Source organism: Haliotis cracherodii, unplaced genomic scaffold (assembly GCF_022045235.1).
Source record: "Haliotis cracherodii isolate W230 unplaced genomic scaffold, xgHalCrac1.p SCAF_16, whole genome shotgun sequence".
NCBI classification, from domain to species: Eukaryota; Metazoa; Mollusca; class Gastropoda; order Lepetellida; family Haliotidae; genus Haliotis; species Haliotis cracherodii.
Window position 1 is genome coordinate 10,612,909 of NW_027266271.1, and position 19,048 is coordinate 10,631,956.

A 19,048-nucleotide genomic window follows, 5' to 3' on the forward strand; every position below is an offset into this window, starting at 1 on the left:
ACGCGACTATGCTTGTCATAAAAGGCGACTAACGGGATCGGGTGGTCAGGCTCGCTGACTTGGTTGATGCATGTCATCGATCCCACATTGCGAAGATCGATGCTCATGATATCAATCACAGGATTGCTGAGTGCGGCGTTAAACAACAAACCAACCAACCAACCAATCGTCAATAATCATTCAAATAATGTACATACTATGCATGGAACAACCCAAACACTCAGTGTTAAGATGCATTCAAATAGATATCATCTTAATACTCAACACTATGCGAGATTATTAATCGGATTTCCCCTTAACTATGACGTCATAAAACTATAAGGTTACATGATGCTATAGCAACGCAATGTATCTCCTGCCGAAGAAAGCGTGGTCTCAACTGGCGATTAATTTGTAATTAAGTTCGCGTGTGAGCTTGATTTATTGCACCTGATGAAGGTGTAATCAGACTGACCAGAACCAAATCTTCTCGAGGGGAGGATATCTTATATATCTCAATGACATACATGGAGACGATTTCAGAATTCCGAGTTCTACGTAATCATTAACGGTATCCTCATCTATCAAGCGACACGAACAACTGGGAGAGCAGGAAGAAGATTCGGAGAGCAGGAAGAAGATCAGCAGAGTTGAATATCACGTTTCTCCCTGATGCCAGGAGTCTTATAAACGCCAATAATAACTATAGTTATTTAACCCAATGCTAGCTTTTGTGTCAATAAAACAGTCAAATAATTCCAGAAAAATGCGTGTCTTTACAGATTCAAGTAAATTCCCATACGGGGAGACGTTCGCAATACGGGATGAAATTGAACACATAGACAACCCATCTAATACCGTCACAGTGCCACAGAGACTAATGCTGTGTGTACTGGCTGTATTGGAATACGAGACCTTCTACATTAGTGTGCATTGTTCCGCAAAGATGGCGGAAGTCGTAGTTTTGTTTGCTGGTGGGCTTAGGCCGATGTGAGTTGATTAGCAACGAGATGGCTTTCAGTATATAGTTACAAATGTACACTCCTTCAAAAGGACAGGCTCTAACATGATATATTTCATCATATACAGTAAACTACGGTTATAACGAACTAAAAGGGACTACTAATTTTAGTTCATTATAATCTTAATGTGTTATAAACATATATACAGCATAACTACAGCAAATAGTCGGGACCAAAAAAGTGAGTTCGTTATATCCGTCAGTTCGTTATAAGCGTGTTCGTTATAACCGTAGTTTACTGTGGTTTTCATTTCACGCTGGGATGACCTAGGGATGGCCTTGTGGTTAAAGTGTTACTTCGCTTGGGTTCAATTCCAAACGTTTACAACGTGTGAAGTCTAATTCTGATGTCTCCCACCATGATGTTGCTGCAATGTTGCTAAAGGCGGCGTAAAACCATACTCGCTCACTCAAGCAATGATGATGAATACTCCGGAAGCTAAGGATAACTACTGAGCATGCATTATACTTCATTATAGTCACAGGGCATGTCGGATTTGTCGTTCAATTTAGACTCCGGATCTTTAATTTGAATTTTATTTGGAAATGGTAAATAATCCCTTAATTAAGATAATTTCGTCTCTTCAAAGCATTTTTTCGGGGAAAGCAAAGACATGTTTGAACTTTATTTTGTTAACTTTTCTAAAAGGCTTTGAACAGATGTATTGGAAGCAAAGGTTTGAGAAAACACAATACAGCTATTTGACAATGGGTTACTTCGTCAAGCAAACGGGGTTACGTGGGCGACACACAGGGGCGGGTTTGAGTCAGTCGTGGCTACAAATTAAGCGATATTTTCCCCGTCTCCAATCACAAATTTACCTAATTGACAAAAACAAAACTTTTTAAGGTATAGCAGCACAAGTGGCAGAATATAGAATTCAACCAAACGGAAATCAATTCTCCACACAGTCCCGACACCCTACAGCACCCGCGCTAACAAGAACGCTGTGATAACACAGTAATTCAAACTCGTCAGACAGCCAGATCGGAATTGTGTTCAGACAAGGCAACATTCAGACGTGTTCAAACCGCAATAAAGGATCCATTTAATAGGTTTCTATTTCGATTCTGCGCGTATGGACTTGACAGTGAAAGAAAGGCATCTATTTATTACGTCAAAGAGATGTATAACAGCTGTCCAGCAAAGACCCAGAGGATTTATTATTGATTACACAACCAAACCTTTACAAGAAAGTTTGGCTTGGGACGGAATAGAGCATGCTAAGAGCGGGCATTTGTACAGATTAATAGTTGCACGTTGAAAACTTAAAGATTGTCTTTGAAACCTTAAAGTATTTTTGCAAAGTTTGGATAAAAACATAAAAAAACACCTGTCTGATTGGCAGTTCCCGACATTATTCGATTGTCCCCCCTTAACTGAAACGTGTTTGAAACAAGCAGCTATTTCTTATGAGTATGGAAAGGGTTTTGTGGCTTGTATCTATTGATATTATTACGATTTATCCGTTGAATGATATATGTGTGAATGAACAGTAAAGTGTAATGTGTTGTGGCATGAAGTTTCAGAGTCATTCGCTTTACTGATACATTCAAGCACGTGTGTGGTGCTGACAGACAAGCATTCACAATCCGGGGTAAACTAGAAATCGAACTCGTGGTCACCGGATCCTGGCATGTTTAAAGGGAACAACTCTGCACTGTGAAATGTGGCTTCTTAGATTTCTTTTGATTATGTAAAGGGTTGCTTCTTCGATCACTGGGCCATTCGTGTTGTCGCTTTAAATTGGAAAGACTAATCTTTGTGTGTTGTTTAACTCCACACTGAGATATATTCGTGACGGCGGTCTGTCAATTATCGACTCTTGTCAACAAAAACATGATGTGGTATTGGATACCAGTATGTATGTATCTACTTTTTATTATGTAGATTGTTGTAAACAGTCTGTAAAACATGTACCAGGGTGGGTGGTTTTGAGAATAAATGACTTGAAAATGAAAAGGCATCATGAGCATTGGAAACAGTGACATTCATCAACCAAGACTGACCATTCTATCCTGGTAGTAGAAAGAATACCAGGGAGGACGTGTAAGGATCATTGTCTTGATCCTGGATACTCAGCCCAGGTTTATTTTGGAAGCTGCAAGGTGAATATTGTTACCCCTGCTATTCATCGTTCCAAGCTGCGTGGATCGGTGTTCATGATGTCAATTACTGGATTGTCTGGTCCAGACTCGATTATTTACAAACCGCCGTCATATAGCTGGAATATTGCTGAGTACGGCGTTCAACTACAAACAACAACAACCACTGATATTATATTTTGTCCTGCCACTCTTTGTGTTCTGCCATTGTAATTGCTGTGCAGTAATTTGTATTGGTTTGCAAACCTCGTTCATTTCATAATACAGCTGTTAATTGATGAAGGGCCAAGCAGCTCGGAAACGTACCAACAAGTTACAATACGTAAAAAAGGCGTCATGTAATCATTAACTGCTAATTGAATTCCATTTCTTTGTTGTTTTTTTATTACCGAATTCTTTTAAGTATAGATTTCTGGTTTAACATATTGTTTCATTGTGGAAGTCGACACGTAACAACTGCCGTGTATTAGGCAGCTGTGATGAGCAAAGATATTACCTTCTGTTTCTTTGTTTCTTTGTTGTTTAACGCCAAACAGTACGATAGCAGCTGTATGACGGCGGCTTGTAAGTAATCGACCCTAACCACACAATTAAGTGATCGATATCATGACTATCGATTCACGCAGTCGGGGTACGATGACGCGACCTTAACGAGTCACCAATCTTGAACCCAAAGTCTTCTCCTACGACCAACATAGGTTGCTAGGGACCAAGTCTAACACCTTCAGTCTAAGATTCTCTTACCAGTTTAAGGGGGCACGGGTGGCCCAGTCGTCTAAGGCGCCGCAATTCGCTGCGTCCCTTGGGGATGCCACAAACCTATGACTGTGGGTTCGAATCCCGGTTCGCCGCGATTATGTTTCTAGGTTTGTCAGCACCATACCTGTGCTCGTGTTTTTCATCGAAATAGTAAACGTCTGAGACCTACATCACTTCGGGCTTTCCTCCCACATTAAGCTGACACGCCGTGATATAACTGGAATACTGTTAAAAGCGACGTTAAACTCAACTCACTCAATCCCTCTCACAAGTATACGTAAAATGTGCCCATATCGATCAAACACATTTTTTTAATAACAGATACATAAAAAATAGTCAACTGCACACCGATTAAGCGCCCAAGTTCTATGTAACGTGAGGTAGCCACATTTGATGTGTATTTCGTTATGCAAGTAGCGTATACGTGTATCACTTTCAAGAAACCCACGAGCATAGGTATGGTGCTGACAAACCTGGAAACATAATTGGGGCGAACCTGGTGTTTGAACCCACGATCAAAGGTTTCTGGCGTGTCCGATGGACCCAACACTGCACAGTGAATTGCGGCGCCGTAGACAATCCCTTATTAAATGAATATAAGGTGCAATTTGCAGTTCCAAGAAGATGACAAAACAGCATCAGATATCATGTAACAAGCACTGACCGCATAATGGTGAACATGGTGACCGCATAATGGTGAACATAGTGACCGCATAATGGTGAACAAAGTGAACGCATAATGGTGAACATTGTGACCGCATAATGGTGAACACATAATGATGAACATGGTGAACGCATAATGATGAACATGGTGAACATTGTGAACGCATAATGGCGAACATTGTGAACGCATAATGGTGAACATTGTGAACGCATAACGGTGAACATGCCGAATACATTTGATAAACAGTGAGCTTACGTCATTAAAAACAGATTTGTGTCACTAAAACCTTAATATCTGTTCGGGATCAGGTCAGGAAATGAAGACACTCAGACTTTTGCTGTTACCGTAGCGGTAACTCCGCTTTTATTTGAGAGTGTAAGACCTCATTGATTAGGTGAGTGTTAATACGAGGACGCCCTGTCAGTGCATGCCTAAGTCTGGGAAACCGCATCGTGTTGAATGGCTTCTCGGACTAATCAAATATCAGGTATCAGTAATGACTGACTGATACTCATGCTGTGTGAAGTTACTATAATATGCATTACAAAAACGCTGGAATATAAGCCCAGTGTAATCTATTTAACATGTCCATTTTGATATATTAATTAAGTCGTTTTTAATAATTGTAACTGCACAAATAGGATTTATCCGTTTCTTAGGTCGACGCGACTAAATTCAAGATATTTTTTCCATTCGTATTTTAAGCATTAATCACTTACCTATATGCCCAGGGAAGGCCTGATTGGGTTCGTATTAAGGAAAACATCAAGTTCTCTCTCAGTTCGTTTTGGACGCAGCATCTTTAGCTAGTTGTTTATGTTTACATAGAAATGTAAAACGTTTGGGATATTGAATTTGTAATGTTCTCACCAGCTGAATGATCTCCTGGAGCTCCAACAACACTGGTCGTCTCCGTGGGTTCGATCCCCGGCCGCGTCATACCATAAAGATGGTACTTGTTGTTACCCTGCCTGGCACTCGTCACTAAGGGACTAAAACAATGACTGGTCCGCTCGGAGTCAGTATACTGTGTTTGAGTAGAGTATGCATGTTAAACTGCGGCATGTTATCTTAGTGTGCTGGCACTATAAATTGGCATTAGTCCGGACTAGTACAAGCAGTCTTACACACACATATAAGTGCAATAATCTTGGACGCGACGTTAAACCATTCACCTCACCTCCAATAGCGCCGCTACAAACTCACGTCTCCCCTACCATTGGGTAAGCACGTTAATCAAGGACCTAAATCGTGGGTTTGAATCCTATCGGACTGTCCGCACCATTCCCGTGCATTAAAACCTAACTCACAGACTTGAGTTAAGTGTTCCGGAAATTGTATTATATCATGTTGAATGTGTTTCAATAATAAATACCCTTCGTGTGAAGTGTTCCGGAAATTGCATATCACGAGTTGAGATGATGTCATATCATATATCATCCTAGCCTTGATCGAGTGTTAAGTACTTTTAAACTAATTGTAACTTTACGCGTATAACACCGAAATCCGCTTTGAACCGAATTGAATAATGTTATGTCACGACGTGTCACAATTATGTCGGAAGAAATGTAAAACGTCAAATCCAGAGAATATCCAGTCTGGATCATCTGACGAAACAGATTTCAACTGGTGTAAAGGAAAAATAGCAATGAAACATATATGAATAATTTTTTTATGGATCATTTAATTAAAATAAGTGTGTTCTCGAAAAGGGTAAGCATGTCCTGCCCTACCGGTAGCACCCGCCATTTACACAATTTGCATAAGATGCGCGTGTACTTTTACACCGCACAGCAGTAGTACTCCTGCCGACGGATACCCGTGGAGATCCGGGATAGAATAGGTCTTCAGCAACCCATGCTTGCCGTAAAAGGTGACTATGCTTGTCGTAAAAGGCGACTAACGGGTGGTCAGGCACGCTGACTTGGTTGATGCATGTCATCGATCCCAATTGCGTGGATCGATGCTCATGATATTAATCACTGGATTGTCTGGTCCAGACCCGATTACTTACAGACCGCCGTCATATAGCTGAAATATTGCTGAGCACGGCGTTAAACAACAAACCAACCAACCAACCAACCTGTCGACGGCGGTATATAAACAGACCAAACAATGAAGTGATCATAAATTCAGTCACGATAGCGCATTTATTGATTTTTTTGTTGAAACTAAATACGACAGGTTCATTTTTAATTATATCTCTTACAGGTGCAGAGATCCTGCTGCTTATAAGTAAAGGAAAAACGTTTCAGAAAACACGTTTAAGAAAAATGTTCGTTTTGAAATAGGGAAGTAGGATGGGGGTGTTAGGGGTGTGGCTATGTTATCGCTCGGTCTAGACATTGCCAGTCCACCAACAGGAATATTGTCGAAGTACGAGAATATGAAGGTCTCAGTTGTTGGCGAAACCCATAGGTTGACAAATCAAGAATGTTAATCGGACTAAAGATCATAGAATTCTTGGACGCCAACGGGAAGCAACTCTGCATTGCGTATTACGGTAACCTGAACGACTGATCCACCTTTCCCTAGCCTCCATTTAAGAACATCAGGGTTGCAACTGCAACGTGGTTCACGACGTCGACAGCGTAGATACATACATTTACTCCTTCGTATACAATCATGTAGTTCAAACTGTAACCAGAGTGCGACATGTTCCTAGGCCATCGGCGCGTCACGTTAAATACTACTTTACTTATTTTCATAAATAAAAAAGATAATAAAAAATTGTATTTGAGACCCGGGCCCTGTGTGTGACCAGAAGTGTTTCCGCCTCACGTTTTGAGTAAACTGTGTGTAAGTGGTCGATTTGAGCCCTACGGGGAGTGATCTGAGCCTGGAGTGAGTGTTATGGGCCTGGTAGAGTGGAGTGATCTGAGCCTGGAGTGGGTGTTTTGGGCATGGTAGAGGGGAGTGATCTGAGTCTGCAGTGAGTGTTTTAGGCATGGTAGAGGGGAGTGATCGGAGTCTGCAGTGAGTGTTTTGGGCATAGTAGAGGGGAGTGATCTGAGCCTAGAGTGGTTGTTTTGGGCATAGTAGAGGGGAGTGATCTGAGCCTGGAGTGGGTGTTTTGGGCATGGTAGAGGGGAGTAATCTGAGCCTGGAGTGGGTGTTTTAGGCATGGTAGAGGAGAGTAATCTGAGCCTGGAGTGGGTGTTTTAGGCATGGTAGAGAGAGTGATCTGAGCCTGGAGTGGGTGTTTTAGGCATGGTAGAGGGGAGTGATCTGAGCCTGGAGTGGGTGTTTTGGGCATGGTAGAGGGGAGTGATCTGAGCCTGGACTGGGTGTTTTGGGCATAGTAGAGGGGAGTGATCTGAGCCTGGAGTGAGTGTTTGGGGCCTGGTAGAGGGGAGTGATCTGAGCCTGGAGTGGGTGTTTTTGGCATGGTAGAGGGGAGTAATCTGAGCCTGGAGTGGGTGTTTTGGGCATGGTAGAGGGGAGTGATCTGAGCCTGGAGTGGGTGTTTTGGGCATGGTAGAGGGGAGTGATCTGAGCCTGGAGTGGGTGTTTTGGGCATGGTAGAGGGGAGTGATCTGAGCCTGGAGTGGGTGTTTTAGGCATGGTAGAGGGGAGTGATCTGAGCCTGGAGTGGGTGTTTTGGGCATGGTAGAGGGGAATGATCTGAGCCTGGAGTGAGTGTTTGGGGCCTGTTAGAGGGGAGTGATCTGAGCCTGGAGTGGGTGTTTTAGGCATGGTAGAGGGAGTGATCTGAGCCTGGAGTGGGTGTTTTGGGCATGGTAGAGGGGAGTGATTTGAGCCTGGAGTGAGTGTTTTGGGCATGGTAGAGGGGAGTGATCTGAGCCTGGAGTGAGTGTTTTGGGCCTGGTAGAGGGTAGTGATCTAAGCCTGGAGCGGGTGTTTGCGGCATGGTAGAGGGGAGTTGCCCGAGTGATTTTTTAAAGGATTGAGTTCAGTCTGCTGCACCGGAAAACATTTTCTGTATGCAGCCAAAAATATATATTTCGCTGATTTAAATGAGCAAGCAACAAGGCTCGTTGTCATTCTCTCGTTGTATTTGATGATATTGGCTTTATTTTGGTGATTGGGATGAGGAAGGGAATGTCTATCACATATTCACAGTCAATGCGTATGGTGTACACTGATTTTACCAACACTTCAACACCATAAAGTCGAAGGACCACATAACTCAATAAAAGCAACACGAATTGTCTCCCTTGTCTTTCTGGCTTCAAATTGCTTGCGAAATCTTGGTGTAGATTTGACCAACCAAGATATGTGATTGCAAATTACCATCTTTAGTTGTTAGACGAGAACAAAATAGACACACTTTATGCACAAAATAGGGACCAGTTATCTGCAATTAACCCTTACTGCAGGAAACAACTATCTAAACATGGAATAAAAGCTTAATCTAATCGTCTCAAATAGTTGAGAACAGTGTGACAAATAACTATAGGTGCTTCACATTTACGCGGGCTAACAGAATAGTGCAACACTTTTTGTCATAAAGTGTACCGTGAAGACGATTGAAAGCCCTCAGTTAGTATTAACCCCAGCCACGCGTGACGTTTGCGTTTGTTGTTTAACGCCGCCCACAGCAATATTACAGCTACATGACGGCGATCTGTAAATAATCGAGTCTGGACCAGACAATTCAGTGATTGACATCATGAGCATCGATCCACACAATTGGGATACGATGACATGCATCAACCAAGTCAGCGAGCCTGACTATCCGATCCCGTTAGTCGCCTTTTACGACAAGCATAGTCACCCTAAATATCACAAAAGACAAGATGAACGTAATCATGTGCTTAATTTATTAATCATCCGTTCATCAATCAAAATATATAGTTTCAACAGACTGAGTATACATTGTAAACATTAGGGCATGCTTTTGAATGGGAACTCGAGATTATAAAAAAGGTATGTCAACATACATGTGCAATAAAAAGGAAGCGCAAATCGACAAAAAAAACCTTGCAAGTAGAAGAATGTGAATGTTAGAAATAAAGATCTGAAACTGTTTTTTGAACGTTTTGCATTAACAAAAATGATGTTAGGAACATATTACAAAAGTTCTCACGTTCAAAAAGCTAGTTAATGTACTTCTAAGTACGGCAGCCAACAAAGACTGAATGTAGACACTGATACTCTCCCCCACGATTATTTCTTCAGCCTAGATATAGACGACATTGCATATGACAAATGGAAACGCATATGAGAACAAGAAAATTTAAGAAAAAACAATGATCCCGTTGTTTAAGACTCTGCTTTGGGATCTTGCTTGACAGCTTCCTCAGGAGGAGGAGGCGGTGGTGGGATGGGAGTTACCTCCCCTGGTGATAGGATTGGAGTTACCTCCCCTGTTGGTAGGATTGGAGTTACCTCCCCTTGCTTGCTCCCAATGCTTTTCCCCTGTAGCATTGCTTCCATTTCAGACATCAGCGATGATTTATCCTCCTTAGGCGCTTCTTGACAGCTCATCTTCTTGTCTGCTTCTTTCGCAGCCTCTACCTTTGTTTCCGTGGCCGTGATGCTGCCTGACGCAATACCAGTGTCAACAGCACCAGTTACGCCGGCTGTAATGACAGCGGTAGCCGTAGAGCTTACAACAATGGCAGATACTACAGTAGAGTCGGTTGCAACAGTTGTAACCGCAGCTGAAGTCGAGTCTTTCAAAATGAAGTCGGGAGGGTCAGGTAACTTCTCATCTTTGCCAGCGTCTCCATCCGCAGATGCAGATGATGCAGCGGCAGCAGAGGTCAATGTAGTTTCAGCATCTGCAGTTCCAGTCGCTCCACCTTCCACTACGGCAGTGGTTTTTGCAGTTTGTTCATCGCCACCGGCCGATTCTTGCGGCTCTGCTTTACCAGTTTCTCCGCTGGGAGTTTCTTGTTTTGAGTCATCTGTCATCTTTGCGTCCTTCTTTTGTCGTTTGTCTTTTTTCTTTCGTCCCTCTTTAGCATCATCCTTTTTCGATGTAGACTTGGGCTTCTTCTCCTTTGGTTGACGTGCCCGCCTTTTGTATACTCTGTGACAAAAATGAATGCGTTACAAAATTCATCGGTTGTTTAGAGTTACAAACGAGGGAAGGGTATGTGTGTAACTGATTTTCAAAAGAAACACGAAAAGAAGGACCGAAGTACTTCAGCAAGCGGATATGAACATAACTGTTTTTAAAATGAGTTTATACAACTGTAAACACCCTGTTTTATATACACAAAATTATTCGGTGGCAGTGGTCTTGCCGTCTTCATTTCAAGACAAAGGGCGTTATACTGTCTACTGGATATATAGCTACTACCTTTCTGACTGGTGTTTAACGCCGTTTAACGTAACATGGCAGCTATATCAAGGCTCCTGTAAACAATGGAGTCTGGACCGGGCAAACCAGTGACTGATATCATGAGCAACGTTCTACATAATCGAATCACGATGACACGTTATCAGCTCAGTCACACAGTCTGACCACCCCCGTCCGATTTGATACCCTATAATGACAAGCAAAGGGGTGCTGACCAATCCGATTTGATAATCTATAATGAATAGCAACGAGATGTTGACCAATCCGATTTGATTACCTATAATGGCTATCAACTGGGTGCTGACCAATCCTATTTGATTGCCTATAATGACTATCAATGGGGTGCTGACCAATCCGATTTAATAACCTATAATGGCTAGCAACGGAGTGCTGACCAATCCGATTTGATAACCTATAATGAATAGCAACGGGGTGCTGACCAATCCGATTTGATTATCTATAATGAATAGCAACGGGATGATGACCAATCCTATTTGATAAACTATAATGAATAGCAACGGAGTGCTGACCAATCCGATTTGATACCCTATAATGAATAGCAACGGGGTGCTGACCAATCCGATTTGATAACCTATAATGACTAGCAACGGGGTGCTGACCAATCCGATTGGATTACCTATAATGACTAGCAACGGGGTGCTGACCAATCCGATTGGATTACCTTTAATGACTAGCAACGGGGTGCTGACCGTTCCGATTTGATAAACTATAATGACTAGCAACGGGTTGCTGACCAATCCGATTTGATTACCTATAATGACTAGCAACGGGGTGCTGACCAATCCGATTTGATAACCTATAATGGCTAGCAACGGAGTGCTGACCAATCCGATTTGATAACCTATAATGAATAGCAACGGGGTGCTGACCAATCCGATTTGATTATCTATAATGAATAGCAACGGGATGATGACCAATCCTATTTGATAAACTATAATGAATAGCAACGGAGTGCTGACCAATCCGATTTGATACCCTATAATGAATAGCAACGGGGTGCTGACCAATCCGATTTGATAACCTATAATGACTAGCAACGGGGTGCTGACCAATCCGATTGGATTACCTATAATGACTAGCAACGGGGTGCTGACCAATCCGATTGGATTACCTTTAATGACTAGCAACGGGGTGCTGACCATTCCGATTTGATAAACTATAATGACTAGCAACGGGTTGCTGACCAATCCGATTTGATTACCTATGATGACTAGCAACGGGGTGCTGACCAATCCGATTTGATAACCTATAATGACTAGTAACGGAGTGCTGACCAATCCGATTTGATAACATATAATGAATAGCAACGGGATGCTGACCAATCCGATTTGATAACCTATAATGACTAGTAACGGGGTGCTAATCCGATTTGATTGCCTATAATGACTAGCAGCGGAGTGCTGCCCAATCCGATTTAATACCCTATAATGACTAGCAACGGAGTGCTGCCCACTCCGATTTAATACCCTATAATGGCTAGCAACGGGGTGCTGACCAAACCGATTTGATTACCTATAATGACTAGCAACGGGGTGCTGACCAATCCGATTTGATACCCTATAATGACTAGCAACGGGGTGCTGACCAATCCGATTTGATAACCTATAATGACTAGCAACGGGGTGCTGACCAATCCGATTTGATTACCTATAATGACTAGCAACGGAGTGCTGACCAATCCGATTGGATTACCTATAATGACTAGCAACGGGGTGCTGACCAATCCGATTGGATTACCTTTAATGACTAGCAACGGGGTGCTGACCAATCCGATTTGATAAACTATAATGACTAGCAACGGGCTGCTGACCAATCCGATTGGATTACCTATAATGAGTGTGAGTGAGTTTGATTTTACGCCGCCTTTAGCAATATTCCAGCAATATCACGGCAGGGGACACCAGAAATGGGTTTCACACATTGTACCCATGTCGGGTATCGAACCCGGGTCTTCGGCGTGTCGAGCGAACGCTTTAACCACTAGGCTACCCGACCGCCCCACCTATAATGACTAGCAACGGGGTGCTATATTATGACAATGGACCCAACGGAAACATAAGTACTGGGTTTTGTCTTTTGTTTGCTGTTTAACGCCGCACTCAGTAGTATTCCAGCTATACGACTGCGGTCTGTAAATAATCGAGTCTGGACCAGATACTTTAGTGGTTGACATCATGAGCATCGATCTACGCAATTGGGATGCGATGACATGCATGAACCAAGTCAGCGAGCCTGACCACCCGAACCCGTTAGTCGCCTCTTACGACAAGCATATGTTGCTGACGGCCTTTCCATGTGTAGGAACGGAACAGTCAATGATGAACACATTTTACTCGGATAGACTTAATCCAGTTACTGTCGAGCGCTTTCAGCTCAAACGTGCCTAGACGTAAGGTAGAACTAAAACTCGTACCTTCTAAGAACGCAGATAGTGACTAAAATCATGTTGATGACAGTGAAAGCCCCAACGGCGATCATTATGACATGATTCATATTTGCTATCTCTGGGGCTGAAACAAAAAAGGGCTAAATTAGTATTTTAAAAGAAATATTAAATGTTGACTGAAAGTTATATACAAACCTAGATCTATACAGTGTGACAGATCAAAATTTGATAATTGAATCATTACCAATCAACTGCTGATGTGTTTGTGTTTACTGTGCTAAAAGCAAAGCAAAATTAAAGCCAATGTTTCGACTTACGACTGCATAAGAAACGCTTTTCGTCGTCGCAAGCAGCTGTTGTTTCTTTTTTTCGAGGCAGAACTAGCATGGGGCATTCATCTGAAATAAATATATATTCAAATGTATAATATAATAAATATTTAACCACCAATGCAAACTATATTATAAATGTTCCTATTGCAGGAAGTTCACAAATCCAAATATGCATTAACAAAAGCAGGGTGCACACATACCTGATCCCACATGGTAAACGGTGGGTGATTTATGAGAGCTTCAAATGTCTTCATTAAAATGGTTATCTCCCTTTAACTCACAAAGTTGCGTACCAAGATACTTGAATGTGCATGGCTATTTTATACAAACACGTAGGCACTTGAACAACATACAATATGCATAAATGCATACACACTTTATCCTACACGCACCTGCATCATATTTTCCCACTAAAGACTCTAACGTCCATCCATACACACCAACATCTCATCCACGCACAACCTCACAACCATACATGAACACATAAAGTCCACATGTACACAAACCCATCCATTCATCATCCGTCCATTGATCCATACCCACCCATCCACACAACACAAAACCACATCCACCTATCCACATCACACTAAACCATCCATTCATACCACGCCTCGCCACGCCTCGCCACGCCACGCCACAAACACACGCCACACGCTGCGTCACATACACACACGCCACACGTCACACACACACACATACATGTACGCCACACACCGAGTCTCACACAAACACACGCACGCACGCACGCACGCACGCACGCACGCACGCACGCACGCACGCACGCACGCACGCACACACACACACACACACACACACACACACACACTCACGCCACGCCACGCCACGCCATACAAACACAGACGCTACGCCACAATACGCCACTCACATACACATGCCACGCCACTCACACACATGATACACACCACGTAAGGCACACACACGCAATACACCGCGTTACACACGCCACGCATTGCGTCACATATACGCCACACTGCGTCACACACATACACACAAGCGCCATGCCACGGCATACAAACACACACGCCACGCCACGCCACGCCACGCCACGCCACGCCACGCACCAGGTCAGGCATCGGCATACAAACACACACACCGCGCCACAATAGACCCCACCCCCACCCCCACCCCCCCCCACCCCGACACACACACACACACCACATCCACATCCTAATCCACGCGCCACGCCATGCCATATCCTACAAGTAGAGATTAATATTTTGCTGCGGAGCATCAATAGCTCCCCGCCATATAATGTTATGTGCAGAGGAAGGAAGTGTAAGCTATGGGAGGAGAGAATTTGTGTTAAGTACAAATTGGTTGTTATTAATGTACTTATATTTGGAAAGCACAATAAAAGAAACAGTGTCTTTAATTGGCCAGCACAAAGAAAACCCAGGCAAGAAAACGGGGCCTGTCAGGCAAAACTTGATGTATACCCACTATTAGTACCAATAAAAAAATCCTATATAGATAACACAACAAATGTCACTCTAAAGCATGCTTTTGCAGCAAATATCAATATTTCTGGTCAAAATGTTTTAAAATAGTAAACACAAAAAATGTAATGAATACACTCTAAATATACTTCAGTTCAAATGTAAAAATTCATGCAATCAGTAATGGATTCCCATTTATCTAGCAGCAAGTTAGGAACATACAGTTTGGTCACGTTATCTATAGATATTGAGAATTATCTTACATATTGTAAAAACAAAGGCCATAGGTCACTTTTCTCAAAACTTCACAAATTAAAAATTGAAAAAATTGTAGATATACAAAAACACCAACCCCATTTGAACAACGTCTCTGTGAAACATGTGATGTCTCAGAAGGATGAACAACATTACGCACTGTCTTACATAATACAACCAAGAAAAAGAATCACAAATAATCCCCAATCATGATAAAGAATTTGGTACACTCTGTTAAAAGGAGCAGATTCTTAATAAGTTTACCAACAGTTATCCAGAAATAACTTCCAAGATCTGTTAACATATCAACAATTACAAACAAATTCCTTGTACATGTATGTACAACATTACCATAGTTTTGCTTAATTCTCATATTGTTTCCATATCATTATAATACACTTGTTTTAGAAATTAAATTCTACCTCTTTTGAATGTTGAATGTTCCTGTGTTTTTTAATTGTCGTTTATTGCGCATGTATATTTTAGTTTGTGATTGTGTAATATTGCCACTGTTTCTTCATTGAATGTTCCACAATACATATCTCATCTAAAACATCTTTGTTGTATAATTGTTTCTTACAGTGGTTTACGGGGGCATGGTTGGCCCAGTCGCCGAAGGCGCTGCAATTCGATATGGAGAGTTGTGTCCCTTGGGCACGCCAGAAACCTATGACAGTGTGTTTGAATCTCGGTTCGCCCCGATTTTGTTTTCAGCACGTTGGTTTCACCAAAGTGGTGAACGTCTAAGACCTGCATCACTTCAGACTTTCATCCCACTTCAAGTTGACACGGAATACTATTCAAGACGGCGTTAAACCCAACTACCTCACTCACTCTTGTGTATGGTTCCGTTTGGTTAACTGGGTTTGTGTTGTGATTGCTTCCGGCTTAGATTGGACATTTGTTTAGAAGAAAGTTACTATGTTCAACCCAAACATCGTGAAGATATCATGCAACCGTATTATCTTTTTGGAAAATAATTGCAAACTTCAGACCAACCTGTTGATTTCCTATGTATCCAGATGCAAAGAACATATACGGGTGTATGATCTCTGCTGGAAGTTAATTTTTTTTTGTCAAAGCAATAAACCATACAGAAACGTAAACCGCCGCATGAAACGGTATGTACCATACATTACATACAGTGAAGTATTTAAAACAATGCTGTGCTCAACTATGCGCAGCAATACATGTGATTATGAAGACAACTAATAAAAAAATTCTCATATCAAACCCGTTGTTTTACATGTGTTGTTTATTGAACAAAGTCATACTTTATAGAAGCCTGTTATTTAATCGTGTTGAACAATATGTTGCAATAGTAGTGTGAAAATTGAGTGCGCGTGACAGGCTTGGCCTAAATTCCTTCCTGGAACGTTTCTCGGGCGGGGAAGAATAAGCATTATTTAAACTTACTTCACCGGCGAAGCGACCTTTTGTAATGTTTAGTTATAAAGTACACACCACTACATTATGACGTTCGGGTTTACTTGTTAAGACGTGCGTATTAACGAATAAACTAACGCACACGTCTTGTCTTTCGCTTTAGCGTGTTACATCAACTCTAAAGTAAATACGTGAGTACAGAGGATGGCTAGTTAATGACACAAGCTTCTTACCTCCTTTTTCTTTGACGCCGCCAATCCAGTATTCCTCGTCTTTACCTATATTTTTTAACAACTCCACAGTCAGGTAGTTTGTGAGGCGAAATCCATCTTTTCGGCATTCTTTTTCCGCTTCATCCCAGTCCTTCTTTCCCTGGGACACATTCACGTACAGTTCACCGTATATTGGAAATCCCTCAACATCTGAAACGTGAGACGCCTTTTTCTAATAAAGCGACATAACCCTTTATAATAACAAGAAACTCGTCTAAAAGCGATTCCGACCATTCCAACTACATAATAAGCCAGTGTTTATCAATTACCCATAAAGCTTCAAAAAAGGAATATAGTTTAAAATGGTATGTGTAACGGTATCTGTTTTTGTCCATGTTAACATTCAGATCCTGTAGTTGGTAGTACATAATTTATTTATAATAGTTCTCATTCTCATTAAAAAAAGAAGTTATGCAATCAACAATTTCTCTTACCGCATTAATGTTTGAAAATGATAATAATTAAAGAGAGCTCACTTACGCACGAAGTACAGAAAACAGCAGACCACGAAACATGTTCTTATGTCAACCATCATGGGCTCTTGGTCTGTCCCAAACGGTGCATGGAGTCTTTAGTCACGTGACTGTAAATCTAACTGCTTAGCTGTTGGTTTCAAGTGGACAGGCAGTGTTACTATTACACGACCCACTTTAATTTGCAAATTATGTATCTACTGGTCCGCCTGTATTTGCCCACTCACTTGTTTGTATGTATATGTATTCTCAGCCTCACCCATTTCAGAATATTGTGAGTGCAAGGGGAATGTTGTTTGTGTGATTGATGTTAAATGATACAAAGATACGCATCCAAGCAAGTACACACACGCTCGCACGCACGGACCCACACAAACGCGTCCAAGATTATTGCACTAATATACCGACGTGCATGCACGTGTGTGTGTGTGTGCTGCTTGACATAGTCAGGATGAATGCTAATTTATAGTGCTAGCACACTGAGATACAATGCCACAGCTTAACATGAATACCCCATCCGGGGATCGAACCCCGGACCTTCCGCTCCCCGGGCGGAGTGAGTGAGTGAGTGAGTGAGTGAGGAACACTTCTACCGGGAACCGACAGGGGTACTCTTCATCAAGCACGTACGAACGTAGATGCTTATATTAACATCATCGGTCATTGAAATGAAAAAGAATTTGAACCTTTTCGCAAACTCCTGATATCATCGCTGTTGACAGCGATTCATAGACACATGCTTTAAAGAAGTCGGAACCATGCAAAATGTCTTTAAGTTATTGTTATTATGAAATTGTTTTGTCGCTTTTATTTTGATGTTATGATGTTATATTAAGGTCGCGTGTCTCTAGTGCACATTTCGGAGTATGACCATGCTCTCTTTGTGGATGCTCATGTACTTAGTATATATAAGTAGATAGTGTACACACCAGTATTTATTTGCATGATACTGAATATAAAACAAAACAAGTTTGTAACTCCAGCTAAATATGACATTTATTCAATCTAAAAGCAAAATGTTTATTAAATTCTTTCTAAACAGAGATCAGGGTTTCAATGCACAAATATCCACACATTTTCCAAAAAAAACCATATATTATCAATATATACATGCAACGTTAACATTGATAAATGCAAACAAAGAATGATTACAGTATGGATCGTGTAAACACCGATTTCAACAACCATGAACATAACCATCAAACGATTCTGTCATTTTCGCCTTTCCATCACCACCGAATTGTATACGAAATAAGTAAATACTTGACCGTTTCCTGTATACATGCAAAGAGATCTACATATCTTATCTATATATCTATATTAACGCCGTCATCAACTGAGACCGTAACAAAACTACTGTATATAAAATGTGTGTCTTGTCATTGCTGCTGGTAACATTATGAAATCACAGAGTCTATATCACAATGATCGCTGGGAACAAAAACATGTGTACATAACAATACGTCACCCATTTACGCCCCTTAATGCCGAGCGCCAGGCAGGGTAACAACAAGTACCGTATATTAACGTCTTTTGGTATGACGAGCTCGGATCGAACCCCCGACCTTCCGCTCTCCGAGCGTACGCTCCACCACTAGCCCAGAGAGGCGGTCCAGAAACAAACAGTTTCACGTTGAATAGCTCTCTATCTTTGTCATAAATACAC

The 19,048-nt window shown here is 41.8% G+C and overlaps 1 protein-coding gene across 1 annotated transcript; it reads right to left on the reverse strand.

Annotated features, from left to right (window-relative positions):
• Positions 1–9,296: 9,296 nt before the first annotated feature.
• LOC139463376 (uncharacterized) lies at positions 9,297–17,459 on the reverse strand. The gene is made up of 5 exons (XM_071244635.1): positions 17,390–17,459; positions 16,871–17,059; positions 13,525–13,605; positions 13,235–13,331; positions 9,297–10,527 (listed from the first exon to the last, which is right to left on the reverse strand). The coding sequence occupies exons 1-5, from the start codon at positions 17,442–17,444 to the stop codon at positions 9,756–9,758; spliced, it is 1,194 nt and encodes a 397-aa protein (XP_071100736.1). The 5' UTR covers positions 17,445–17,459; the 3' UTR covers positions 9,297–9,755.
• Between the last annotated feature and the right edge of the window lie 1,589 nt (positions 17,460–19,048).